Here is a 19,430-nt window from a genome sequence, read left to right as displayed (position 1 = left end):
CATGTTCACATGCAAAGCAAACTAACGTTAACTTTAACACCAAAATGCCTGGAGACATGGCCGCCGTTATTTCAATGTATTAGTTCTCATACATGACATGACATGACATGACTAAGATTACACTCAGCCTAGGTTAAACATCACACACTGCTGCTGGATAGCTGATCACCGATGACTGGACGTGCAGGTTCCATTCATTCATTTTCATTTGGCTATGCTTCTGTCTGTTAATTTGCAGCAGGCTTTTATCGGATGAAAGAAAAATAAACTAAAAGTTTTCCCGACAAGATATAGCATAGCCTACTTCTTAATTTTGGTGTCATAAAATATAGAAGCATAACATAAATTGCATTTTAGTAGAGTGTCCATATAGAGTGTCAATGTAGGCCTACGGTTCGCAGCAAGTGAAACTGGACAAACTGAACCTCTCGTTGGTAGACCAGAAACAACTATATTTAAACCACCTAATGAAGTGGATTACTGTTACTGTTCAAACGAAATGATTTGATAGCCTAATCCACTGCACGAAAAAAGGAAATAGCAACGGTTCTATTTTAACAGGTGAATATCGTGAGCAAATAGGCCTAGTAGCCTATGGCAATGGCAGCTTAAAACTATTTCACTCATCTCGCTGAAATGAACGTTAGAATGTGGCCTGTTGCACAAATAAAAATTAATTAGGGCGACATCTGCATCTCCGCTAACAGAAAGCTTAGTTTTCATCTCTATTGTTGACGTGAAATATGTCTCCATAGTGTCAGTGAAGTGATAACATTATGCAGTTGCAGGTAGCCAGTGTTCACGTCACGGGAGTCAGAAAGAAGCTACCAAGACGTCACGGGAGTCAGAAAGAAGCTACCAAGACGGACCCTGCTCTGTTTCTGTCCCTCTCAAACTGCGCTAAAATTGTGTAGGCTATTTAACAGCCAGAATTTTTTATAAAATGCCCGGGGGAGGCCCTTTTATGATCCACACTACCTTTTACAAAATAGGCCTACTCCAACGTCCATCTAGCTCTTGTGAAGTATGGACTTCTACAACACTGCCTATACAATTGTCAGCAGTCAGTAACAGCATAATGTGACTTAATGGCCTGTGTGATTGGGATGTGGATTGCTCATTTATAATGAGTAGTGTCAGGACCCTGTCAGACCTGCACCAAACCCCGCCCCTGTTCTGTAAATATTTCCATCTTCCAGCAGGGGGGCTGTTGTGCACAGGTGTGCTGTCGATTGTCCTAATGAGCCAGACGCTTTCAGGATGCAGAGGGGCTTCCAGCTCCGGGGGTGCTTATGTTATGTTATCGAACACTTGTACTCATACCCCCTAGACACTAGACACTTAGTAATATTTCTGCACAGGTGTGCTGTCGATTGGTCCTAATGAGCCAGACGTTAAAACGGCCCGCTCTCAGGATGCAGAGGGGCTCCCTCTCCTCTCGGCCGTCGTTATAGTGCTTATGTTATGTTATCGAACACTTGTACTCATACCCCTAGACACTATGCACTACATTTTAGTTTTAGCTTCCACATACTGACTTCTCTATAGTTATTTAATAAATATACTTTATTGTTACCTTAAGCGGACCTCCCTTTATGTTTCACATGCTTGAGCCAGCATGTGTGACGTGGGGGATCTCGTCCGGAATCAATTTGGATTTGGTTGCTATTTGGTAGTGTTTGCTTAATTACTTTGGTTAATTGATTTGCGGTTTCCGGTTTGCTGCGACGGTGAGAGGGAGTTCCACGGCGTCCTGTGCATAGATGCAGATTACCTTTTGCATGCGGCTTTGTTCACGTGTGGCTTGGCGTTTGAGGCCTGGTGGAGACCAAATTAGGGTAAGTTGGAGCTATGTAAATCCCTGGTGTTAGGTGAGACCGCCTAAAATGTTTTTGTTTTGTTGTAAATTGTTTAGTTTAAGTTGGCGTGTCGAACGTGGGGAGACTGGCTAGCAGTCTAATCGCAAGAGGGCACGCTGAAGACATAGGCTATGGAAATATTCAGGGTGTGTGCGTGTAGTTAGATGCTGGGGCAGCTCCTGTTAGTGGCCAGGTTATTTCCCCGGTGTTCTCTGACGCTTGGTTTCACTGAATAAAAGACGCGCATGATTTGCTGGGTTTTAAGGGCTTTTGAATGTGAGAGGCATTCGTTGAAGTAGACAACGTAGATTAATTTGGCACCTGTTTGTTCTGTGAAGTTTTGTTGAATTACCAGTTGGTCTAAAGTTTATATGGAAAATCTCAGTGACTTTTTTTCTTTGCTATCGGAAGAGGGTTTGAATAGTCTTACGAAAGAACAACTGCGACAAGTCGCCCAGCATTACCGATTTAATTTAAACCTTCCGAAATCGGCTAATAAGAAAGAAATAAAACGATTGGTTGCGGAAAGATTGGTAGAAATGGATGTTCTTTCTTTAAATGTAGAACCAGATCCAATTGCTCCAACAGATACATCTACCCCTAGAGGTGGTCATTTGACGTTTGAGGATCAAAAGGTTATACTGGAGTTACAAATTCAGCGTGATAAATGGGGAGCTGAAGCGAAAGAAAAATAACTAAAATTGGCAGCAGCAGAAAGGGAACAAGAAAGATTACTTGAATACGAAAGGTTGAAAGTCGTGGCGACAGATGAGCTCCGAGCGAGAGCGGCTTAGGGCTTATTGAAGAGGGCAAAATTCCAGGTGGTGGCCCTGATAGGTTTGGGCCTGCACCTCAGCCAAATCCAGAGTTAAACCTGTCAAAAATGATCCGATTTCTGCCTAAATTTAATGAACGTTGACCCGATGTCTTCTTTTTTCATTGTTTGAAAATATAGCGAATGATCGTGGGTTGGAAAGATGATGATTGTACGTTGTTATTGCAGGCAGTGGTTACGGGTCGGGCCCAGGATGCTTTTGTCACCCTTAGCGCAGAGGAGTGTAAAAGTGATAAAGCGGTAAAAGACGCTATTCTGAAGGCTTTGTGAAAACCTGCCATGTCTGTCAGATTGCGGGTAAACCCAATCAGTCAATCAAACCTGCACCGTTATGCCCAATTTCAGCAGTAGGACAGCCGTTTGAACATCTTCTCATTGATTGCGTTGGTCCACTGCCTCGTGCGAAATCAGGGTGTGCGTATTTATTGACTGTTATGTGCCAGACTACAAGGTATCCGGCCGCTTATCCATTGCGCAGCATCAAGACCAAGCCCAGTGGTAGTAAAAGCGCTGTCTCAATTTATTTCTCTTTGGTATCCCCAAAGTCATACAAAGTGATCGTGGTAGCAATTTCATCGGCGAAGATGTTTAAGGAAGTGTTGACTAGCCACGATTAAAACAACAATTAAGTGGCATACCACGCACAAGTCAAGGCGCTGGGAGCGTTTTCACTCTACTTCTAAAGTAAGTCTCTTCCTGGTGCTTATTGTGTGGAGTTAAATCGGGACTGGGAGGATGGGCTTCCTCGCGGCTGTTGTTGGCAGCACGGGGAAGTTGTACAGGACAGCACAGGGTTCAGTCCAAACGATCTTGTTTTTGCACATAATGTTCGAGGCCCATTATCTGTTTTAAAAAAGACGGGTTGGAGAAATCTTCCCCTCCGAAAATGTGATCGATTATGTAAATGGTTTCCGGCCTTCGAGGCTGTTCCTGGCAGGTAAGCTTGCTAGTGAAAATCTTGCTAAGGCCCAGGGTAGGATGAAGACCTATTTTGACCGGGGCAGTGGAGCGAAGTTTTTAGTCCTGGAGACCAGGTGCTGGCTTTGCTGCCGATGCCTGGAGTCTTTGCCTTTTTTTTTTGTCGGGCCATATTCTGTTAGAAGCGTGCGTCAGGTGACAGAACGTGACTATCTGGTGGCAACGCCAGACAGAAAAAGATCAACGCAGTTATGTCACATCAATTTGCTGAAGCCATATTATTTTCAACCTAGTGGAGTTGACTCCAGTGGCGAGCCAGTTAAATCTGCTGCTTTGGCTGTAGTAGAATGTGGGCCCATTACATCTCAGCTGGTGGTAGCGGGTGATGATGTGATTGGTCCAGACGACACAGTGTTACAGCCTCGGCTTAGAAATTCGGAGACTCTTGCAAATTTGGACTGTCTTTTAAATCACTTGTCACCTCAATGTAAAGAAGAGCTACAATCTTTGATTCTGTCGTATAAATGCCTGTTTTCAGACAATCTCTCTTGTACAGATTTAATTCAGCATGATATTGATGTTGGCGACGCACAGCCTATCAGTCAACGTTTTTATCGAGTTGCTCCACAAAAGCAGTTTTTAGATGCTGGAGTTAACTATTTACTGGATCATGGTTTGGCTAAACCCTCATACTCAAGCTGGGCGTCTCCCTGTTTACTGGTGGGTAAGCCAGATAATACCTATCGCTTTTGTACTGATTACCGTAAGGTCAATAAAGTTACAAAGCCAGATTCATTCCCACTCCCCAGAATGGATGATTGTATAGACCAAGTAGGCTCTGCACGCCGTCCAGTAAGTTTGACCTATTGAAAGGATACTATCAGGTGGCGTTGGATTTCACGAGCACAGGAAGTATCAGCATTTGTGAGCCCGTCCAGGTCTTTATTCATATACTGTTATGAGTTTTGGCCTATGCAACGCGCCCTCAACATTCCAGCGTTTAATGAACCATGTTATATCTGGTCTCAAAGGGTGTGCGGTGTACCTAGACGATGTGGTGGCTTTTAGTGACACCTGGGAGTCACACCTGTCGTGTATCTGTGCGCTTTTTGAGAGGCTGGTTGAGGCAAAGTTGACAGTAAATCTGGCCAAATGTGAATTTGCTCGTGCTACCATAGTCTACTTGGGGAAAGTTGTGGGTCAAGGTCAGGTATGCCCTGTCAGGGCTAAGGTGCTGGCCATTGACCGTTTCCCTCCTCCTACTACTAAACGGGAGTTAATGCGTTTTCTAGGGATGGTAGGATATTATCGGAGTTTCTGCTCCAACTTCTCCACTGTTGTGTCACCACTCACAGACCTCCTAAAGGGAGGGGTGAAATTTGTTTGGTCGTCAGAGTGTCAAGATGCTTTTGAGAATGTTAAGCAGCTGTTAAGCTCAGCACCTGTCCTGGCTGCTCCTCGGTCAGACAGACCATTTAAGATTCAAGTGGATGCAAGCCAGGTAGGTGCAGGGGCTGTGCTTTTGCAAACAGATGATTCTACCATAGATAGACCATTATGCTACTTCTCAATGCAAGTTTAATAAGCATCAGTTCAATTATTCGACTATTGAAAGGAGGCCCCTCGCCTTGGTGTGGAAGCGTTACAACATTTTGATGTCTGTGGAAAGTGGTGCACAGCCGGGGATGGTGTACTCGGACCACAAGCCTCTTACATTTTTGCACACACTTCAGAACCCCAACCAGCGGCTGATGCGCTGGGCACTGTTTTGCAGCCTTATAATTTAGACATTAGTCACATCCGTGAATACGGATAATGTCATGGCTGATGCCCCTGTCCCGTGCCTGGATGTCCTTGTTCTTGTCTCATCTGTCCTGGTGTCCTCCTGTCTCCCTGATGAGGATGACTGGAGTGATTGTCATGTCTTGTTCTGTCTCATCTGTCCTGCCCTGTCTCTCCTTGTCTCCTGTCCGGTTTAATCCCCTTCAGATCTGCCCCTGTTTTCCATCTTCCACAGGGCTGTAGCCGTAGGATAGGGACCTCCTAATGAGCCCGGACGGCCCGGCGTGGATCCCTCTCCCTTCCCGTCGTTATAGTGCTTATGTTATGTTATCGGTACTCATACGACACTATGCACTTTTAGGATGAGTTCTGGACTTAATAAATACTTTATTGTTACTTCGGACTTGACCTGGAATTTTTTTAATGATGGCTATGGACTTGACTCAACACATTGGACTTGAACACTGGGGCACTGCATGGAGACAGAAGATTGTCCGTTTTGGATCTGCAATGGGAAAAAAATGGAACGAGGGCATAGTGACTTGACTACAACACTGCCACATGCATACCCACACACTTACACACACACACACACACACACAATCACACGCATATCCGCATACACTTACACACACACACACACACACACAATCACACGCATATCCGCATACACTTCCACACACACACACAATCACACGCATATCCACACACACAACCACACGTATATCCACACACACTTCCACACACACAATCCTACACGCATACATGCACATGCCCACACATACACACTCACTCACCTCACACAAACATACACACACTTACCGACACACACACAGATATGTGCACATACTGTACATTGAAACATATGCACACACACTCATACACATACACACACACACACACACACACACACACCCCTCAGTAGAGTAATGTTTCCAGTGCTGTGTGTGAATGTGCGTGTGTGTGTGTGTGTGTCAGGGTGAATGATGATCAAGGCCTCAGAATAGGATCTAATTTAATCAGCTTTCATTCATTTCCCTCTCTTCTCACATTCAACCCCTCCTTCTCACATTCCCCCTCTCCCTTTATCATTCCCCCTCTCCCTTTATCATTCCCTCTCTCCCTCTTTCACTCCCTCTCTTTCCACCACCCTCACTGTTATCCCTCTTCTCATTCCCTGTCCTCCCATCTCTCTCTCTCTCTCCCCATCTCTCTCTCTCCCCATCTCTCTCTCTCTCTCTCCATCTCTCTCCCTCTCTCATCTCCTCATCTCTCTCCATCTACTCATCTCTCCTCATCTCTCTCCATCTCCTCATCTCTCTCTCTCCCCCATCTCTCTCCTCATCTCTCTCCATCTCCTCATCTCTCTCCTCTCTCTCCCATCTCTCTCTCTCCCATCTCTCTCTCCCCATCTCTCCCATCTCCCATCTCTCTCCCCATCTCTCCTGCATCTCTCTCTCTCTCCCATCCCAGAAAAGGGTAGACACCAAACCTGGATAGCTCGTGGAAGATCGGGACATGTAAATTCTGTGTCTGGGAGTAGTAGAGGACCTAATGCCACTTCCTCACAGAATGTCCCAATTATCAACACTTAAGAGCTATATTCTGCCCACAAATTGAAATCACTTGTCCGCTTTATGACTGCCACCAATGAACAAAACTACAATTCCTCCTGGGAGAAATAGATAATGTGCCCACTTAGCCTACCAATATTTACAGTCCTGCCACATTTTAAGAGAAAACTTCACATAGAAAAGTGCATACAGTATATAGTTTTGTTAAATAGTTTTATATAGACTATTGTATAAGTTTCCTTTAAATTTAGATTTAAGAATACATGTTTTTCTTTATACATGTTTTAAAGTTTTCTTTTAAAACATGGATTTAGTTACTATTTTTTTTTTTTTTTAAACATAAGTTTTCTTTTCTTTTTTTAGTTTAGATAAGTTTCCTTTCTTCGACCCCCCCCTTAACAAATATTGTATATGTTTTGTATTGTCATGTTACTGCTTTGGCAACACTATTTTCTGAGTCATGCCAATGTTAGCACATTTGAATTTGAATTTGAATTTGAGAGAGGTGGAGGGAGAGAGGGAAGAGAGAGAGAGAGAGAAGAGAGGACAGAGAGAGAGAGATGGAGGAGAGAGGGAAGAGAGAGAGAGAGAGAAGAGAGGACAGAGAGAGAGATGGCTCTCACATCTCCCTCCCTCTCTCTCTTTATCTTCCCCCTCCATCTCTCTGTATTCACTCTCTCCCCCCCCATCTCTCTCTCTCCCCCATCTCTCTCTCTCTCCCTCATTTCTTTCTCTCTCTTCCCCATCTTTCTTCCTCCTCCATCCATCTCTCTCTCTGCCCCTGGGAAGAGAGATGGGGGGAGAGAGATATATAGAGATGGGGAGAGTGAATACAGAGAGATGGAAAGACAAAGAGAGAGATGGAGGGAGATGAGAGGAGAGAGAGAAGAGAGGAAGAGAGAATGGAAGGGTAGAAAACAAGAGATGGAGGAAAATGTGGAATGAGGATTTATTATGAAAGATGAATAGGAAGGGACCGAAGAGCCCCTCAACCATAATGGGTCTGTCATGTGTGGCTTAAAACCGTGTGTCAACAGCATATGGTCCCGGTTTGTGCCACCAGAATTTTATTATTATGGACCTGTCAGATATATATATATATATAGAGAGAGAGAGACGGGGGGAGAGATGGGGGACGAAGAGAGGACAAAAATGAGAGAGGGATGGGGGAGAGATATATATATATATATGAGATGGGACATAAGAGAGGGAGAGAGAGACGGGGGGACGTAAAGAGAAGAGATATCGCGAATGAAGAGGAGGGATGGGGGATAAACCAATCGAAGTTGAAAACGTGATCAATACTTATTTTCATCCTATTTGCACCTGTGTGTATGTATGTGTGTATGTGTGTGTATGTGTGTGTGTGTGTGTGTATGTGTGTGTGTGTGTGTGTGTGTATGTGTGTGTGTGTGTGCGTGTGTGTGTATGTATGGTGTTGTGTGTGTGTTGTGTGTATGTGTGGTGTTGTGTGTGTGTGATTTAGTGTGTGTATTTGTGTGTGTATGTGTGTGTGTGTGTGAGTGTGTGTGTGTATGTGTGTGTGCGTGTGTGTGTGTGTGTGTGTACCCAGGGAGGGTGATTGTCTTCTTAATGAGCTGGTCAATAAAAACAGAGTTGGCTGATGAAAAGCAGTTTGTGTGAGTCTCTATCGAGGCACAGGATCATTTAGTCTCATATGCCTCCTGTGTTCCGCCATGCATGTCTTTATGCAGCGCATAGTCTTACCAATATCAGCAAGGCCACAGTGTGTGTGTGTGGGTGTGTGTGGGTCAGCAAGGCCGCAGTGTGTGTGTGTGTGTGTGTAAAGTTGAAGGCCAGCACCCCCTTCAGGACAGGGAAAAAATTGACTTCATGGATGACACAGCATCCCTTGGAGAGGGAGAGAGAGAGAGAGGGAGGAGAGAGGGAGGAGGGGGAGAGGGAGGGAGAGAGAGAGTGAAAGAGAGAGAGAGGAAGGAGAGAGAGAGTGAAACATATGTGAGAGTGTGGAAGAGAGTTTGAAATGCTGTGTTCTAATGCCACCTTGTGGTCAGAAGATAACACAACACAAGCCTTTTTCTGGAGAACAGGAGATGCACACACAACACTGAGGTATCATGTACACACACACACACACACACACACACACACAACACTGAGGTATCATGTACACACACACACACAACACTGAGGTATCATGTACACACACACACACACACACACACCACTGAGGTATCATGTACACACACACACAATAATAATAATAAACACTGAGGTATCATGTACACACACACACACACACACACACACAACACTGAGGTATCAAGTGTACACACAATAATACCCACCCACTGAGGTATCGGCGTACACACACACACACACACACACACATACCACTGAGGTATCATGTACACACACACACACACACCACCACTGAGGTATTATGTACACACACACACACGTCTCACACACACACACACACACACACGTCACACGTCACACACACACACACACACACACACGTAACACACACACACAAACACACACTCAACACTGAGGTATCATGTACACATACACACACAACACTGAGGTATCATGTACACACACACACAAACACACACACACACACACACACACCGCTGAGGTGGTCATGTACACAATACACACAATACACATTTACACATACCACTGAGGTATCAGTGTACATACACACACATTGCCACATTGAGGTATTATGTACACACACACACACACACGCGCCTCTCTACTAATAATAATAATACATTAATGCCAATAATAATATACAATGAATGCATTGTTACCGCCACATACACGCTAAGCACACACACACACACACACACATCGGGCACACACAATATTAATACACACACACACACACATTAAGTCCAGGTAGGCTGGTTTTGTGTACAGGTCATTTTCTGATTTCACAGCCACCAAGCAATAGAGGGAAGATAGCACCTGTGCGGCCGCTTCCCTCACAACACACAATAATAATATTGCACACACTTATTATTGATATTTGGTTTCACACACATTACACACACACATAATTAATACACCTAATTTCACATTAATTACATTAATACATATTATCGCTACATACATACATATTGTTATCGCTATACATTATTACACATATTACACTTCATATTACTCATATTACATTAATATTATCGCTACATATTATTACATCGCTACAGATATTACATTATCATATTAATTTCCGGCTTTTACTCTTATTATTAATATTATATCTCCGCTTTTCCTTCTAATTAAATACATATTACTCCGCTTTACCATATTAATATACACATACACACACACACACACTATTACACATATTACCACATACATACACACACACACACGGCATAGATATTATTGTTAATATGGTTACTGGGCTTTCACCACACACATACACACACACACACACACACACACACACTCCGCTTCCTAATTAAACATTACACACAAGGCTTTTGCTTTGCCACACACACACACACACACACACATACATATTACACATATACACACATATTACACACACACACATATTACACACACACATACATATTACACACACACATACATATTACACACACACACACACACACACACACACACACACACACACATACACACACCACACATACACACACACACACATTATTACGCCACACCACACACACACACACACACACACACACACATACTCCCCACCAAACAAATACACACACACTTCCGCCTTCACACACACACACACACACACACACACACACCACACACATACATATACATCACACACACACACACATTACCTCACATATACAGACACACACACACACACGCTCATTTTCACACACACACACACACACACACACTCACTTTACCACACACACACACACACACACACACTCCGCTCCCACCAAACACACACACACTCCGCTCTCACCACACACACACACACACACACACACTCACACTCACTCACACTCACTCACTGACACTCACTCACACACACACACACTCACACTCACTCACACACACACACACACACACACACACACACTGCAAAAACTGCTTATCTAACAAAATCTAACCAAGTGTTATTAATCTTATGTCAAGATAAAAAAAACTAGTTGGATAGCCAGCCCATTCTCGCTTGTCGCCGAGATGGGCTATGAGACATACGTTCACACTCGGTATCATGTTTCAATACACTTTAGGTCAATATCACACCGGAATTCTCCTTTAATATAAGATCAATAACACTTGGATAGAATTCATTTTTTGCAGTGCACACACACACACACACACACACACACACACACTGCTCTTAGCAAACACACACACTCACTCACACACACACAGCCTCTTGCGATAACGATATATATCGCAATATAAAAATCATAATAGAACCATTTCAGAATTTGTTACATAGACCCTAAGGAAAGCCAAACAGCTAAATGTATTATTTTTAAAGAAAGAAAGACACGTAGTATGTTGTTTTGAGAACATTTATTGTGCAAAACTGTTATTATAAAACATAATGTTGCCGCTAAATAAAATTCAAGTGCACTAGCTGCAGAGACTTTAACAAATAAAAAGCTGGTATTCAGTGACATGTTTCGTTTTGAGGGGGGTAGAACAGATTACCCCACAGAACTGTTGCCCCACACACTCTACAGCAGGGGTGGGCAGACTTGGATCAAGGGCCACATTGGGTTTTGAAAATTTGCCGGCGGGCCGAATGTTTAATGTTTCATATCATTTAAATGCTAATAATGACAAAGTAATATAATTTTTAAATTTGATGCTGTTTATAAATTATGCAGTCACTTAAAGCATTGGGTCCATACCTTTAGTTCTCATAATGATCTTTGCTAAGTTTCTTATAAAAAGGAGATAGCAATTATCAACAATGACAAGCCAGCTGGAACCTGCCTCTCTTCTTATTTCCCTCTGGTATCGCGCTCAAACGTGTTCACATTTAAATAGACATAACGCATATAACTTATATGCATAACGCGATGTAAAATGCTGTTTTGACGTTGTGTAAACGTTCTCTAAGAAGAGTCAAAAGCAGTTTGCCGTAAAGATAACCACAACGTCGTCTATCGCAGAGAAAATAGTGAGCAGCCTATGATAAACAAATAAAATGCTTGGCTTGCCTGATTAAAGTGCGGGCGGGCCGTAGTTGCACTGGTCTTTTTCACCAGCTCCTCCGTTTTGCTTTCAGCCATGTTTACTGTGTGTGTGTGTGTGTGTGTGTGTGTGTGTGTGTGTGTGTGCGTGTGTGTGTGGTTTCAGGTTCCTCATCGTTCTGGATTGCCTCATCTTGGCAGTGTTAACCACGTTTAAAGAGTACGAGAAAGTGTCTGCATACTGGCTGGTCATCCTGGTGAGTGAGTGCGTGCGTGAGTGTGTGCGTGTGCAGGCTAGGCAGGCATGTATGTCGTCGCGTGTGTGCGTGTGTGTGTGTGTGTGTGTGTGTGTGTGTGTGTGTGAAAGTGTCTGCATACTGGCTGGTCATCCTGGTGAGTGAGTGCGTGTTTGTGAGTGAGAGAGATATTGAGAGAAAGAGAATGTTTGGACAAGAAGTGTGTATCTGTGTGTGTGTGTATGTATAGTATATATACTCTTTTGATCCCATGAGGGATCAAATGTATATGTGTGGTGTGTGTGTGTGTGTATGTATAGTATATATACTCTTTTGATCCCGTGAGGGATCAAATGTATATGTGTGGTGTGTGTGTGTGTGTATGTATAGTATATATACTCTTTTGATCCCGTGAGGGATCAAATGTATATGTGTGGTGTGTGTGTGTGTGTATGTATATGTTTGTGTGTGTCTGTGTGTGGTGTGTATATGTGTGTGATGTGTGTGTGTGTGTGTGTGTGTGTAGAAGATGTTTACCATCGTGCTGTTTGGTACGGAGTTTGGCCTGAGTGTGTGTGCGTGTGTGTGTGTGTGTGTGTGTGTGTGTAGGAGACCTTCACCATCGTGCTGTTCGGTACGGAGTTTGCTCTGCGGGTTTGGGCAGCAGGATGCTGCTGCCGCTATCAGGGCTGGAGAGGCCGACTACGCTTCATCAGGAAACCACTCTGTGTGCTGGGTACGTACACACACACACCACACACACACACACACACACACACTCACACACAGACACACACACTCACACACACACACACATACACACACACACACACATACATACACACACACACACACACACACATACACACACACACACACATACACACACACACACACACTCACACACACACACACACACACTCACACACAGACACACACACACACACACACACACACACACACACACACACACACATACATACACACACACACACACACACACATACACACACACACACACACACACTCACACACATACACACACGGTCTCAACACTTCCCCAACACTTACAGCAAATCTAGCACTCCTAAATATCAGATCTCTTTCAAACAAATCATTCTTAATTTATGATCTAATTTGCACACACAACCTTGATTTTTTACTTTTAACTGAGACATGGTTAGATCAAGCAAACAGTGCTGCTACTCTCATTGAATCAGCTCCCCAAACTTCAGTTTCTTGAGTGCTACCAGAGCAAATAAAAGAGGTGGGGATAGCCACAATTTTCAAGACGTCTTTTCAGTGCAATCAGTCGACATTCGTGACTTTACTTCATTTGAATATCTGTGTGCATGCATTAAGTCTTCTCCTCAGATTTTATTACTGACAATTTACAGGCCTCCAAAACATTCAGCTAAAGTTTTTCTTGAAGAGCTAGGTGAACTGCTATCAGTCGTTTGCATAGAGTTTGATTGTCTATTTATATCAGGGGATCTAAACTTGCATGTGGATAATCCTGAAAACAATGATGCCAAGGAATTCATTGCACTAATCGATACTTTCTCCCTAACACAGCATGTACAGGGGCCAACACACTCTCTCGGCCATACCCTCGACCTTGTTATTACAAAGGGTCTCGACGTCTCTACAGCTGTTAAAGACCTGGCCTTATCTGATCATTTTTGCGTGTTCTTTGATGTGTCTATGTCCCCACACACTCAAAACAGCTATGATGGTAAAAAGAAGAATCATAAATGATCAGACAAGTGCTCTCTTTGAGCAAGCACTTTCACTAAAGTCAAGTCAACTGTCAGACTCTGAAGACTTATGGATGACATTATGGATGACATTGCTCCATTACAATTCAAGAAAGTTAAGGACAAACAGAAAGCACCATGGAGGCAAAATCCAGCAGTTAAACTTCTAAAAAGAGAGTGTAGGAAGACTGAAAGAAAATGGCGTAAATACAAACTTCAGATCCACTATGAAATCCATAAAGAGATTCTCCGCACATATAACTCTGATGCAAAGCAAGACAGTCTTTCTTTTCTAACATTATCAATAGAAGTTCAAATAACACTCGTATTCTTTTTTCAACTGTTGATAAGTTAACAAATCCCCCCTCACAATTAGCTCCTGAACTTCTCTCAACTAATAAATGCAATGAGTTTTCATCTTTTTTTAAAGGTAAAATTGACAAAATCAGACTCAACATATCTGCTCAATTACAAATTCAACAACCTGAACTTCCAGCAACAAACAGGAAACTAAACTTGATGTCAGAGTTCAGCTTGATAGACTACTGAAACACTTGAAAAAAACGGTACAGAATCTCAGCTCTTCCACATGTGTCTTAGACACTCTGCCTACCAATTTCTTCAAAACTGTTTTTCACCTCATAGCGGCGGATGTCCTTCAAATTGTAAATGTATCACTGCTGTCTGGCACTTTTCCTAAGTCACTGAAAACAGCTGTTGTAAAGCCACTTCTCAAGAAAAATAACCTGGATGCCTCCATGCTAAACAATTACAGGCCCATATCCAATCTACCTTTTATTGGCAAAATTATTTAAAAAAGTAGTCTTTAATCAATTAACCACCTTCCTAACATCAAATGGGTATTTTGATTACTTTCAGTCTGGTTTTCGGCAAAATCACAGCACTGAAACAGCTCTCATTAAAGTTTCCAATGACATACGCCTCAACACAGATTCAGGTAAAACATCAGTCCTAGTGCTACTGGACCTTAGTGCAGCATTTGACACTGTTGATCACAATATTTTACTACACAGACTAGACAGACTAGAACACTGGGTTGGATTTACAGGCATAGTTATCAGCTGGCTAAAATCATATCTACAAGAAAGGAGCTTCTTTGTTGCCATCGGAAACTGTACCTCAACACCAACATCCTTGACCTGTGGTGTTCCCCAGGGGTCGATCTTGGGGCCACTATTATTCAACCTCTATATGCTCCCACTTCAAATCAAAATAATTTGATTTCATATTATAGCTATGCAGATGACACACAAATTTACTTAGCTCTATCACCAAACGACTATGGACCTCTTGAATCTATGTGTCAGTGTATAGAACAAATCAACACCTGGATGTCTCAACATTTTCTTCAGCTGAACAAAGAAAAAACTGAAGTAATTATATTTGGTAAAAAGGAGGAAAGACTTAGGGTTGCCACTCTCCTTGACACAAAAGGGTTGAAGGCAAAGGATACTGTTAAAAATCTTGGTGTATTAATTGACAGTGATCTAAATTTCAACAGCCACATGAAAGCGATAACTAAATCAGCTTTTTACCACCTCAAAAATATTGCCAAACTCAGAGGGCTGATGTCAAAGCATGACTTAGAAAAACTCATTCATGCATTTATCTCCAGCAGGGTTGATTACGGCAATGGACTGTTCACAGGCCTTCCTAAAAAGACTGTTAAACAGCTTCAGGTGATACAAAATGCAGCAGCTAGAATTCTAACAAAAACTAAAAGAACTGACCACATTACTCCAATTCTTAAGTCCTTGCACTGGCTTCCAGTAAGTCACAGAATTGACTTTAAAGCACTATTGCTTGTTTATAAATCAGTAAAGGGAGCAGGACCTAAATACTTGTCAGACATGCTTCAGCAGTACACACCTTCTCGCCCCCTCTCAGGTCCCAGGTGAAAAACCTGCTAGTAAAACCTACAGTTAGAACTAAACATGGTGAAGCAGCTTTTAGCTGCTATCGCGGCTCAGCTGTGGAACCAACTTTCGGATGACATCAAAAGGCCCCAACTGTAGCCAGTTTTAAATCTAGACTTAAGACCAAACTGTTCTCAGATGCTTTCTGCTAACTGTGCCGAAGTTACAAATTCTGAATCTGCCTTGATAATTATTCTACCTTGTCTTTTATTACTTTTGCCTTTGTTTTTGCTTACTAATTATTCTTTATTTTTAAATGATTTTACCTTGTGTTTTATGTTTTCTTTTTATTATGATCTTTACCTTTTAACTATTCTTTGACTATATATACTTGTTATTATTGTTTGCTTTTGTTTATGTAAAGCACATTGAATGACCTCTGTGTATCAAATGCGCTATATAAATAAACTTGACTTGACTTGACTTGACTTGACTTGACTAGTCACCGAGCTCACTTATACTTAATGACGACTCTGCCTTAGAATCGTCTGTACAGCAGGAGCGTATACTATGGGCTGGTCTCACACACACACACACACACGCACACACGCACACACACACACACACACACATGCACACACACACACACACACACACAGCGTATACTATGGGCTGGTCTCATGCACACACACACACACACACACACACACACAGCGTATACTATGGGCTGGTCTCACTGCAGCAAAGACAATGTTAGCCTTGCGATGAAAAGATCCTCACAGATTGTCATTGCCAACTCTTTTCTAGACATTATTATGATGGAGAGACACACAGGGCTGTATTTTGCTCGTTTTCCACACGCGCAAAGTTTGCACTATTTTGCACGTTTATTTTTTAAACAATGCGCCCAGGGGTGTGGCAGTTAACAACCTAAGGAGTGGCCTGGCGCATTGTCTAAAAATCACTATTGTACACCTGGTCAGAAGTCTATGGCCAGTTGTTTATATGTTATTTTAAGAGCGCGTGTCAACAGTCATATTGGCGGTGCACAACGACCATCCTTCTATCATCCATGAACACACACCAGCGCACGTCCATGCAAAACATTACAAATTGCACGATTACAATGGGAAACATAATTACAATAAAGATATTACGAAATACTGTACATCTCATGATGATGAGTAGTTATTCACCATCATTTGCAAATTGGTAATGACGGTTAAAAGTGATTAGGGGAGAGGCGAGAGACACGTATGGAGCACAGCTGAAGACGCATTGTCACGAGATATAAGCAACTCCTCTGCAGGATAAATGTTGTTTTATTCAGTCATTTGAGCAATATTAGGGTAAGTGTTGCTTTTTCCAATGTTTTCGATGGTAACCCATTGTCAGTCAATAGTGAAAGTTACTGCATATACTGTAACGGTCTTGTCGTTGACTAACACCTTGGTGAAGTTAGTTTCACTTTGCCAATGAGTTCAAATAATAAACAAGTACAAATGTGTGAAGGCTATGCTAGGTTTTAGTAAAGCATGGTTTAGTGGAATGACTATTCCATACGGTCTCGCAAGCAGCCTCCTTCAAATGCGCCGTTGAATGTCAAAATACCGATGCATTCTTTGACATCGCGCTTTGCGCCGTTAAAGGGAATGACAGATGTCATACTCATTGGTTTAAATTATGTTATACGCCCCAAACACACCCCCATGACTGATTAAGAAACCTAGGAACACCTTGTTGCGCCATGTGCTCAACGTTTGATAACGAAAACCCTCCCAATGTGGACTGGACATCCTACTAAATTTGAATAAGCTTTTGACGAGTGACTATGCGCTTTAGACTGTCATGATAGGGCCCACAGACACACACACACACACACACACACAGTCCACCTTACTGTGATCACACACACACAAACACACACAGTCCACCTTATTGTGATCACACACACACACACACACACACGCAGTTCACCTTACTGTGATCACACACACACACACACACACACACATGCAGTCCACCTTACCGTGATCACAGGACTCTTATATTACACTACACACAGGGCTGAATGGCTGATTACTGTACTGTGAAGTTTGTGGCCTTGTGTATTTATGTGTTATCTATTCTGAATAAAGAAGTTAAACATGCGTGTGTGTGTGTCTGTGTGTCTGTGTGTATGTGTCTGTCTGTGTGTGTGTGTGTACGTGTATGTGTGTGTGTGTGCGTGCGTCTGTGTGTGTGTGTATACGTGCGTGCGTGTGTGTGTGTTTCGGTGTGTTCCACTTAGACATCTTTGTTCTGATTGCCTCGGTGCCAGTGGTTGCCGTGCGTAACCAAGGCAACGTGTTGGCGACGTCGCTGCGTAGTCTGCGTTTCCTGCAGATCCTACGAATGCTGCGCATGGACCGACGTGGAGGAACCTGGAAACTCCTGGGGTCAGCCATCTACGCCCACAGCAAGGTGCACACACACACACACACACACACACACACACTGGGGTCAGCCATCTACGCCCACAGCAAGGTGCACACACACACACACACACTGGGGTCAGCCATCTACGCCCACAGCAAGGTACACACACACACACACACTGGGGACAGCCATCTACGGCCACAGCAAGGTACACACACACGCACACACACACACACATACACACACACACACACACACACTGTGGTCAGCCATCTACGCTCACAGCAAGGTACACACACACACACACTCACACTCTCTACAGTTAGTGCTGTATTGCTCTGCTGGGGTTTCATTTGTAGACCATTTAAATATAGTCAACACCTATGTGAGATATTATTGTAAAACAGTGTCTCATGGCAAAGGAAATGGGAGAATTGGCTGATGCTGAAAGTTGGGTCAAGCTTAAAGGCACACTATGCAAGATTTTCACCTTTACAAAGCCAATTTGATGGTAAACGAACTTGTAATAGGCGAGTCCTTCACCTAGCATAGCTATCCAGCTTAGACGTAGCGAGTCCCTACCGAGAAAACCAGCCTTGCAACTTCCAAGAGCGGCGCCCCGCCAAATCTCGTGAGAATCGTGAAACATTACCTTGTCAGTACATACAGCTCTCTGCCTGTTAATCCTTCACCTCCACAACAAAAGCATTTGCATTGTGTACAGGGGGGATAAGTCATGAGAAGTTTGCTATTTACAACAGCAGAGTAACATATAAATACACCGCGACTCTAGAGGGAGCTCTACACTTGTCAAAAATACCTGAACCTGCATAGTGTACCTTTAAATACCTAACCCTGCATAGTGTACCTTTAAATACCTGAACCTGCATAGTGTACCTTTAAAGAAGCAGAGGAATGGGATCAGAAGTCAGATTAGGCGAGACACTACAGGTGAATAGAGTAAACTTTTTAACTATTAAACTTCCCTAGTTGATTAATTACATTAATATGAGAAAAAATGTATTAC

At 42.9% G+C, this 19,430-nt stretch overlaps 1 protein-coding gene across 3 annotated transcripts in view; it reads left to right on the top strand.

Annotated features, from left to right (window-relative positions):
* Positions 1–19,430, top strand: part of kcnq3 (potassium voltage-gated channel, KQT-like subfamily, member 3) — a 78,406-nt gene that overhangs the window by 24,157 nt on the left and 34,819 nt on the right. For all 3 annotated transcript variants that reach the window (XM_048228591.1, XM_048228592.1, XM_048228593.1), the window contains exons 3-5: positions 12,282–12,372; positions 12,961–13,087; positions 18,276–18,448. In XM_048228591.1, coding sequence (XP_048084548.1) covers positions 12,282–12,372; positions 12,961–13,087; positions 18,276–18,448 — 391 coding nt within the window. The remainder of the gene's footprint in view (positions 1–12,281; positions 12,373–12,960; positions 13,088–18,275; positions 18,449–19,430) is intronic.

The sequence above is a fragment of the Alosa alosa genome, chromosome 19 (assembly GCF_017589495.1).
Source record: "Alosa alosa isolate M-15738 ecotype Scorff River chromosome 19, AALO_Geno_1.1, whole genome shotgun sequence".
Taxonomy (NCBI): domain Eukaryota; kingdom Metazoa; phylum Chordata; class Actinopteri; order Clupeiformes; family Clupeidae; genus Alosa; species Alosa alosa.
Note: the sequence above shows the minus strand (reverse complement) of the source record. Positions and strands in the feature narration are given on the sequence as shown.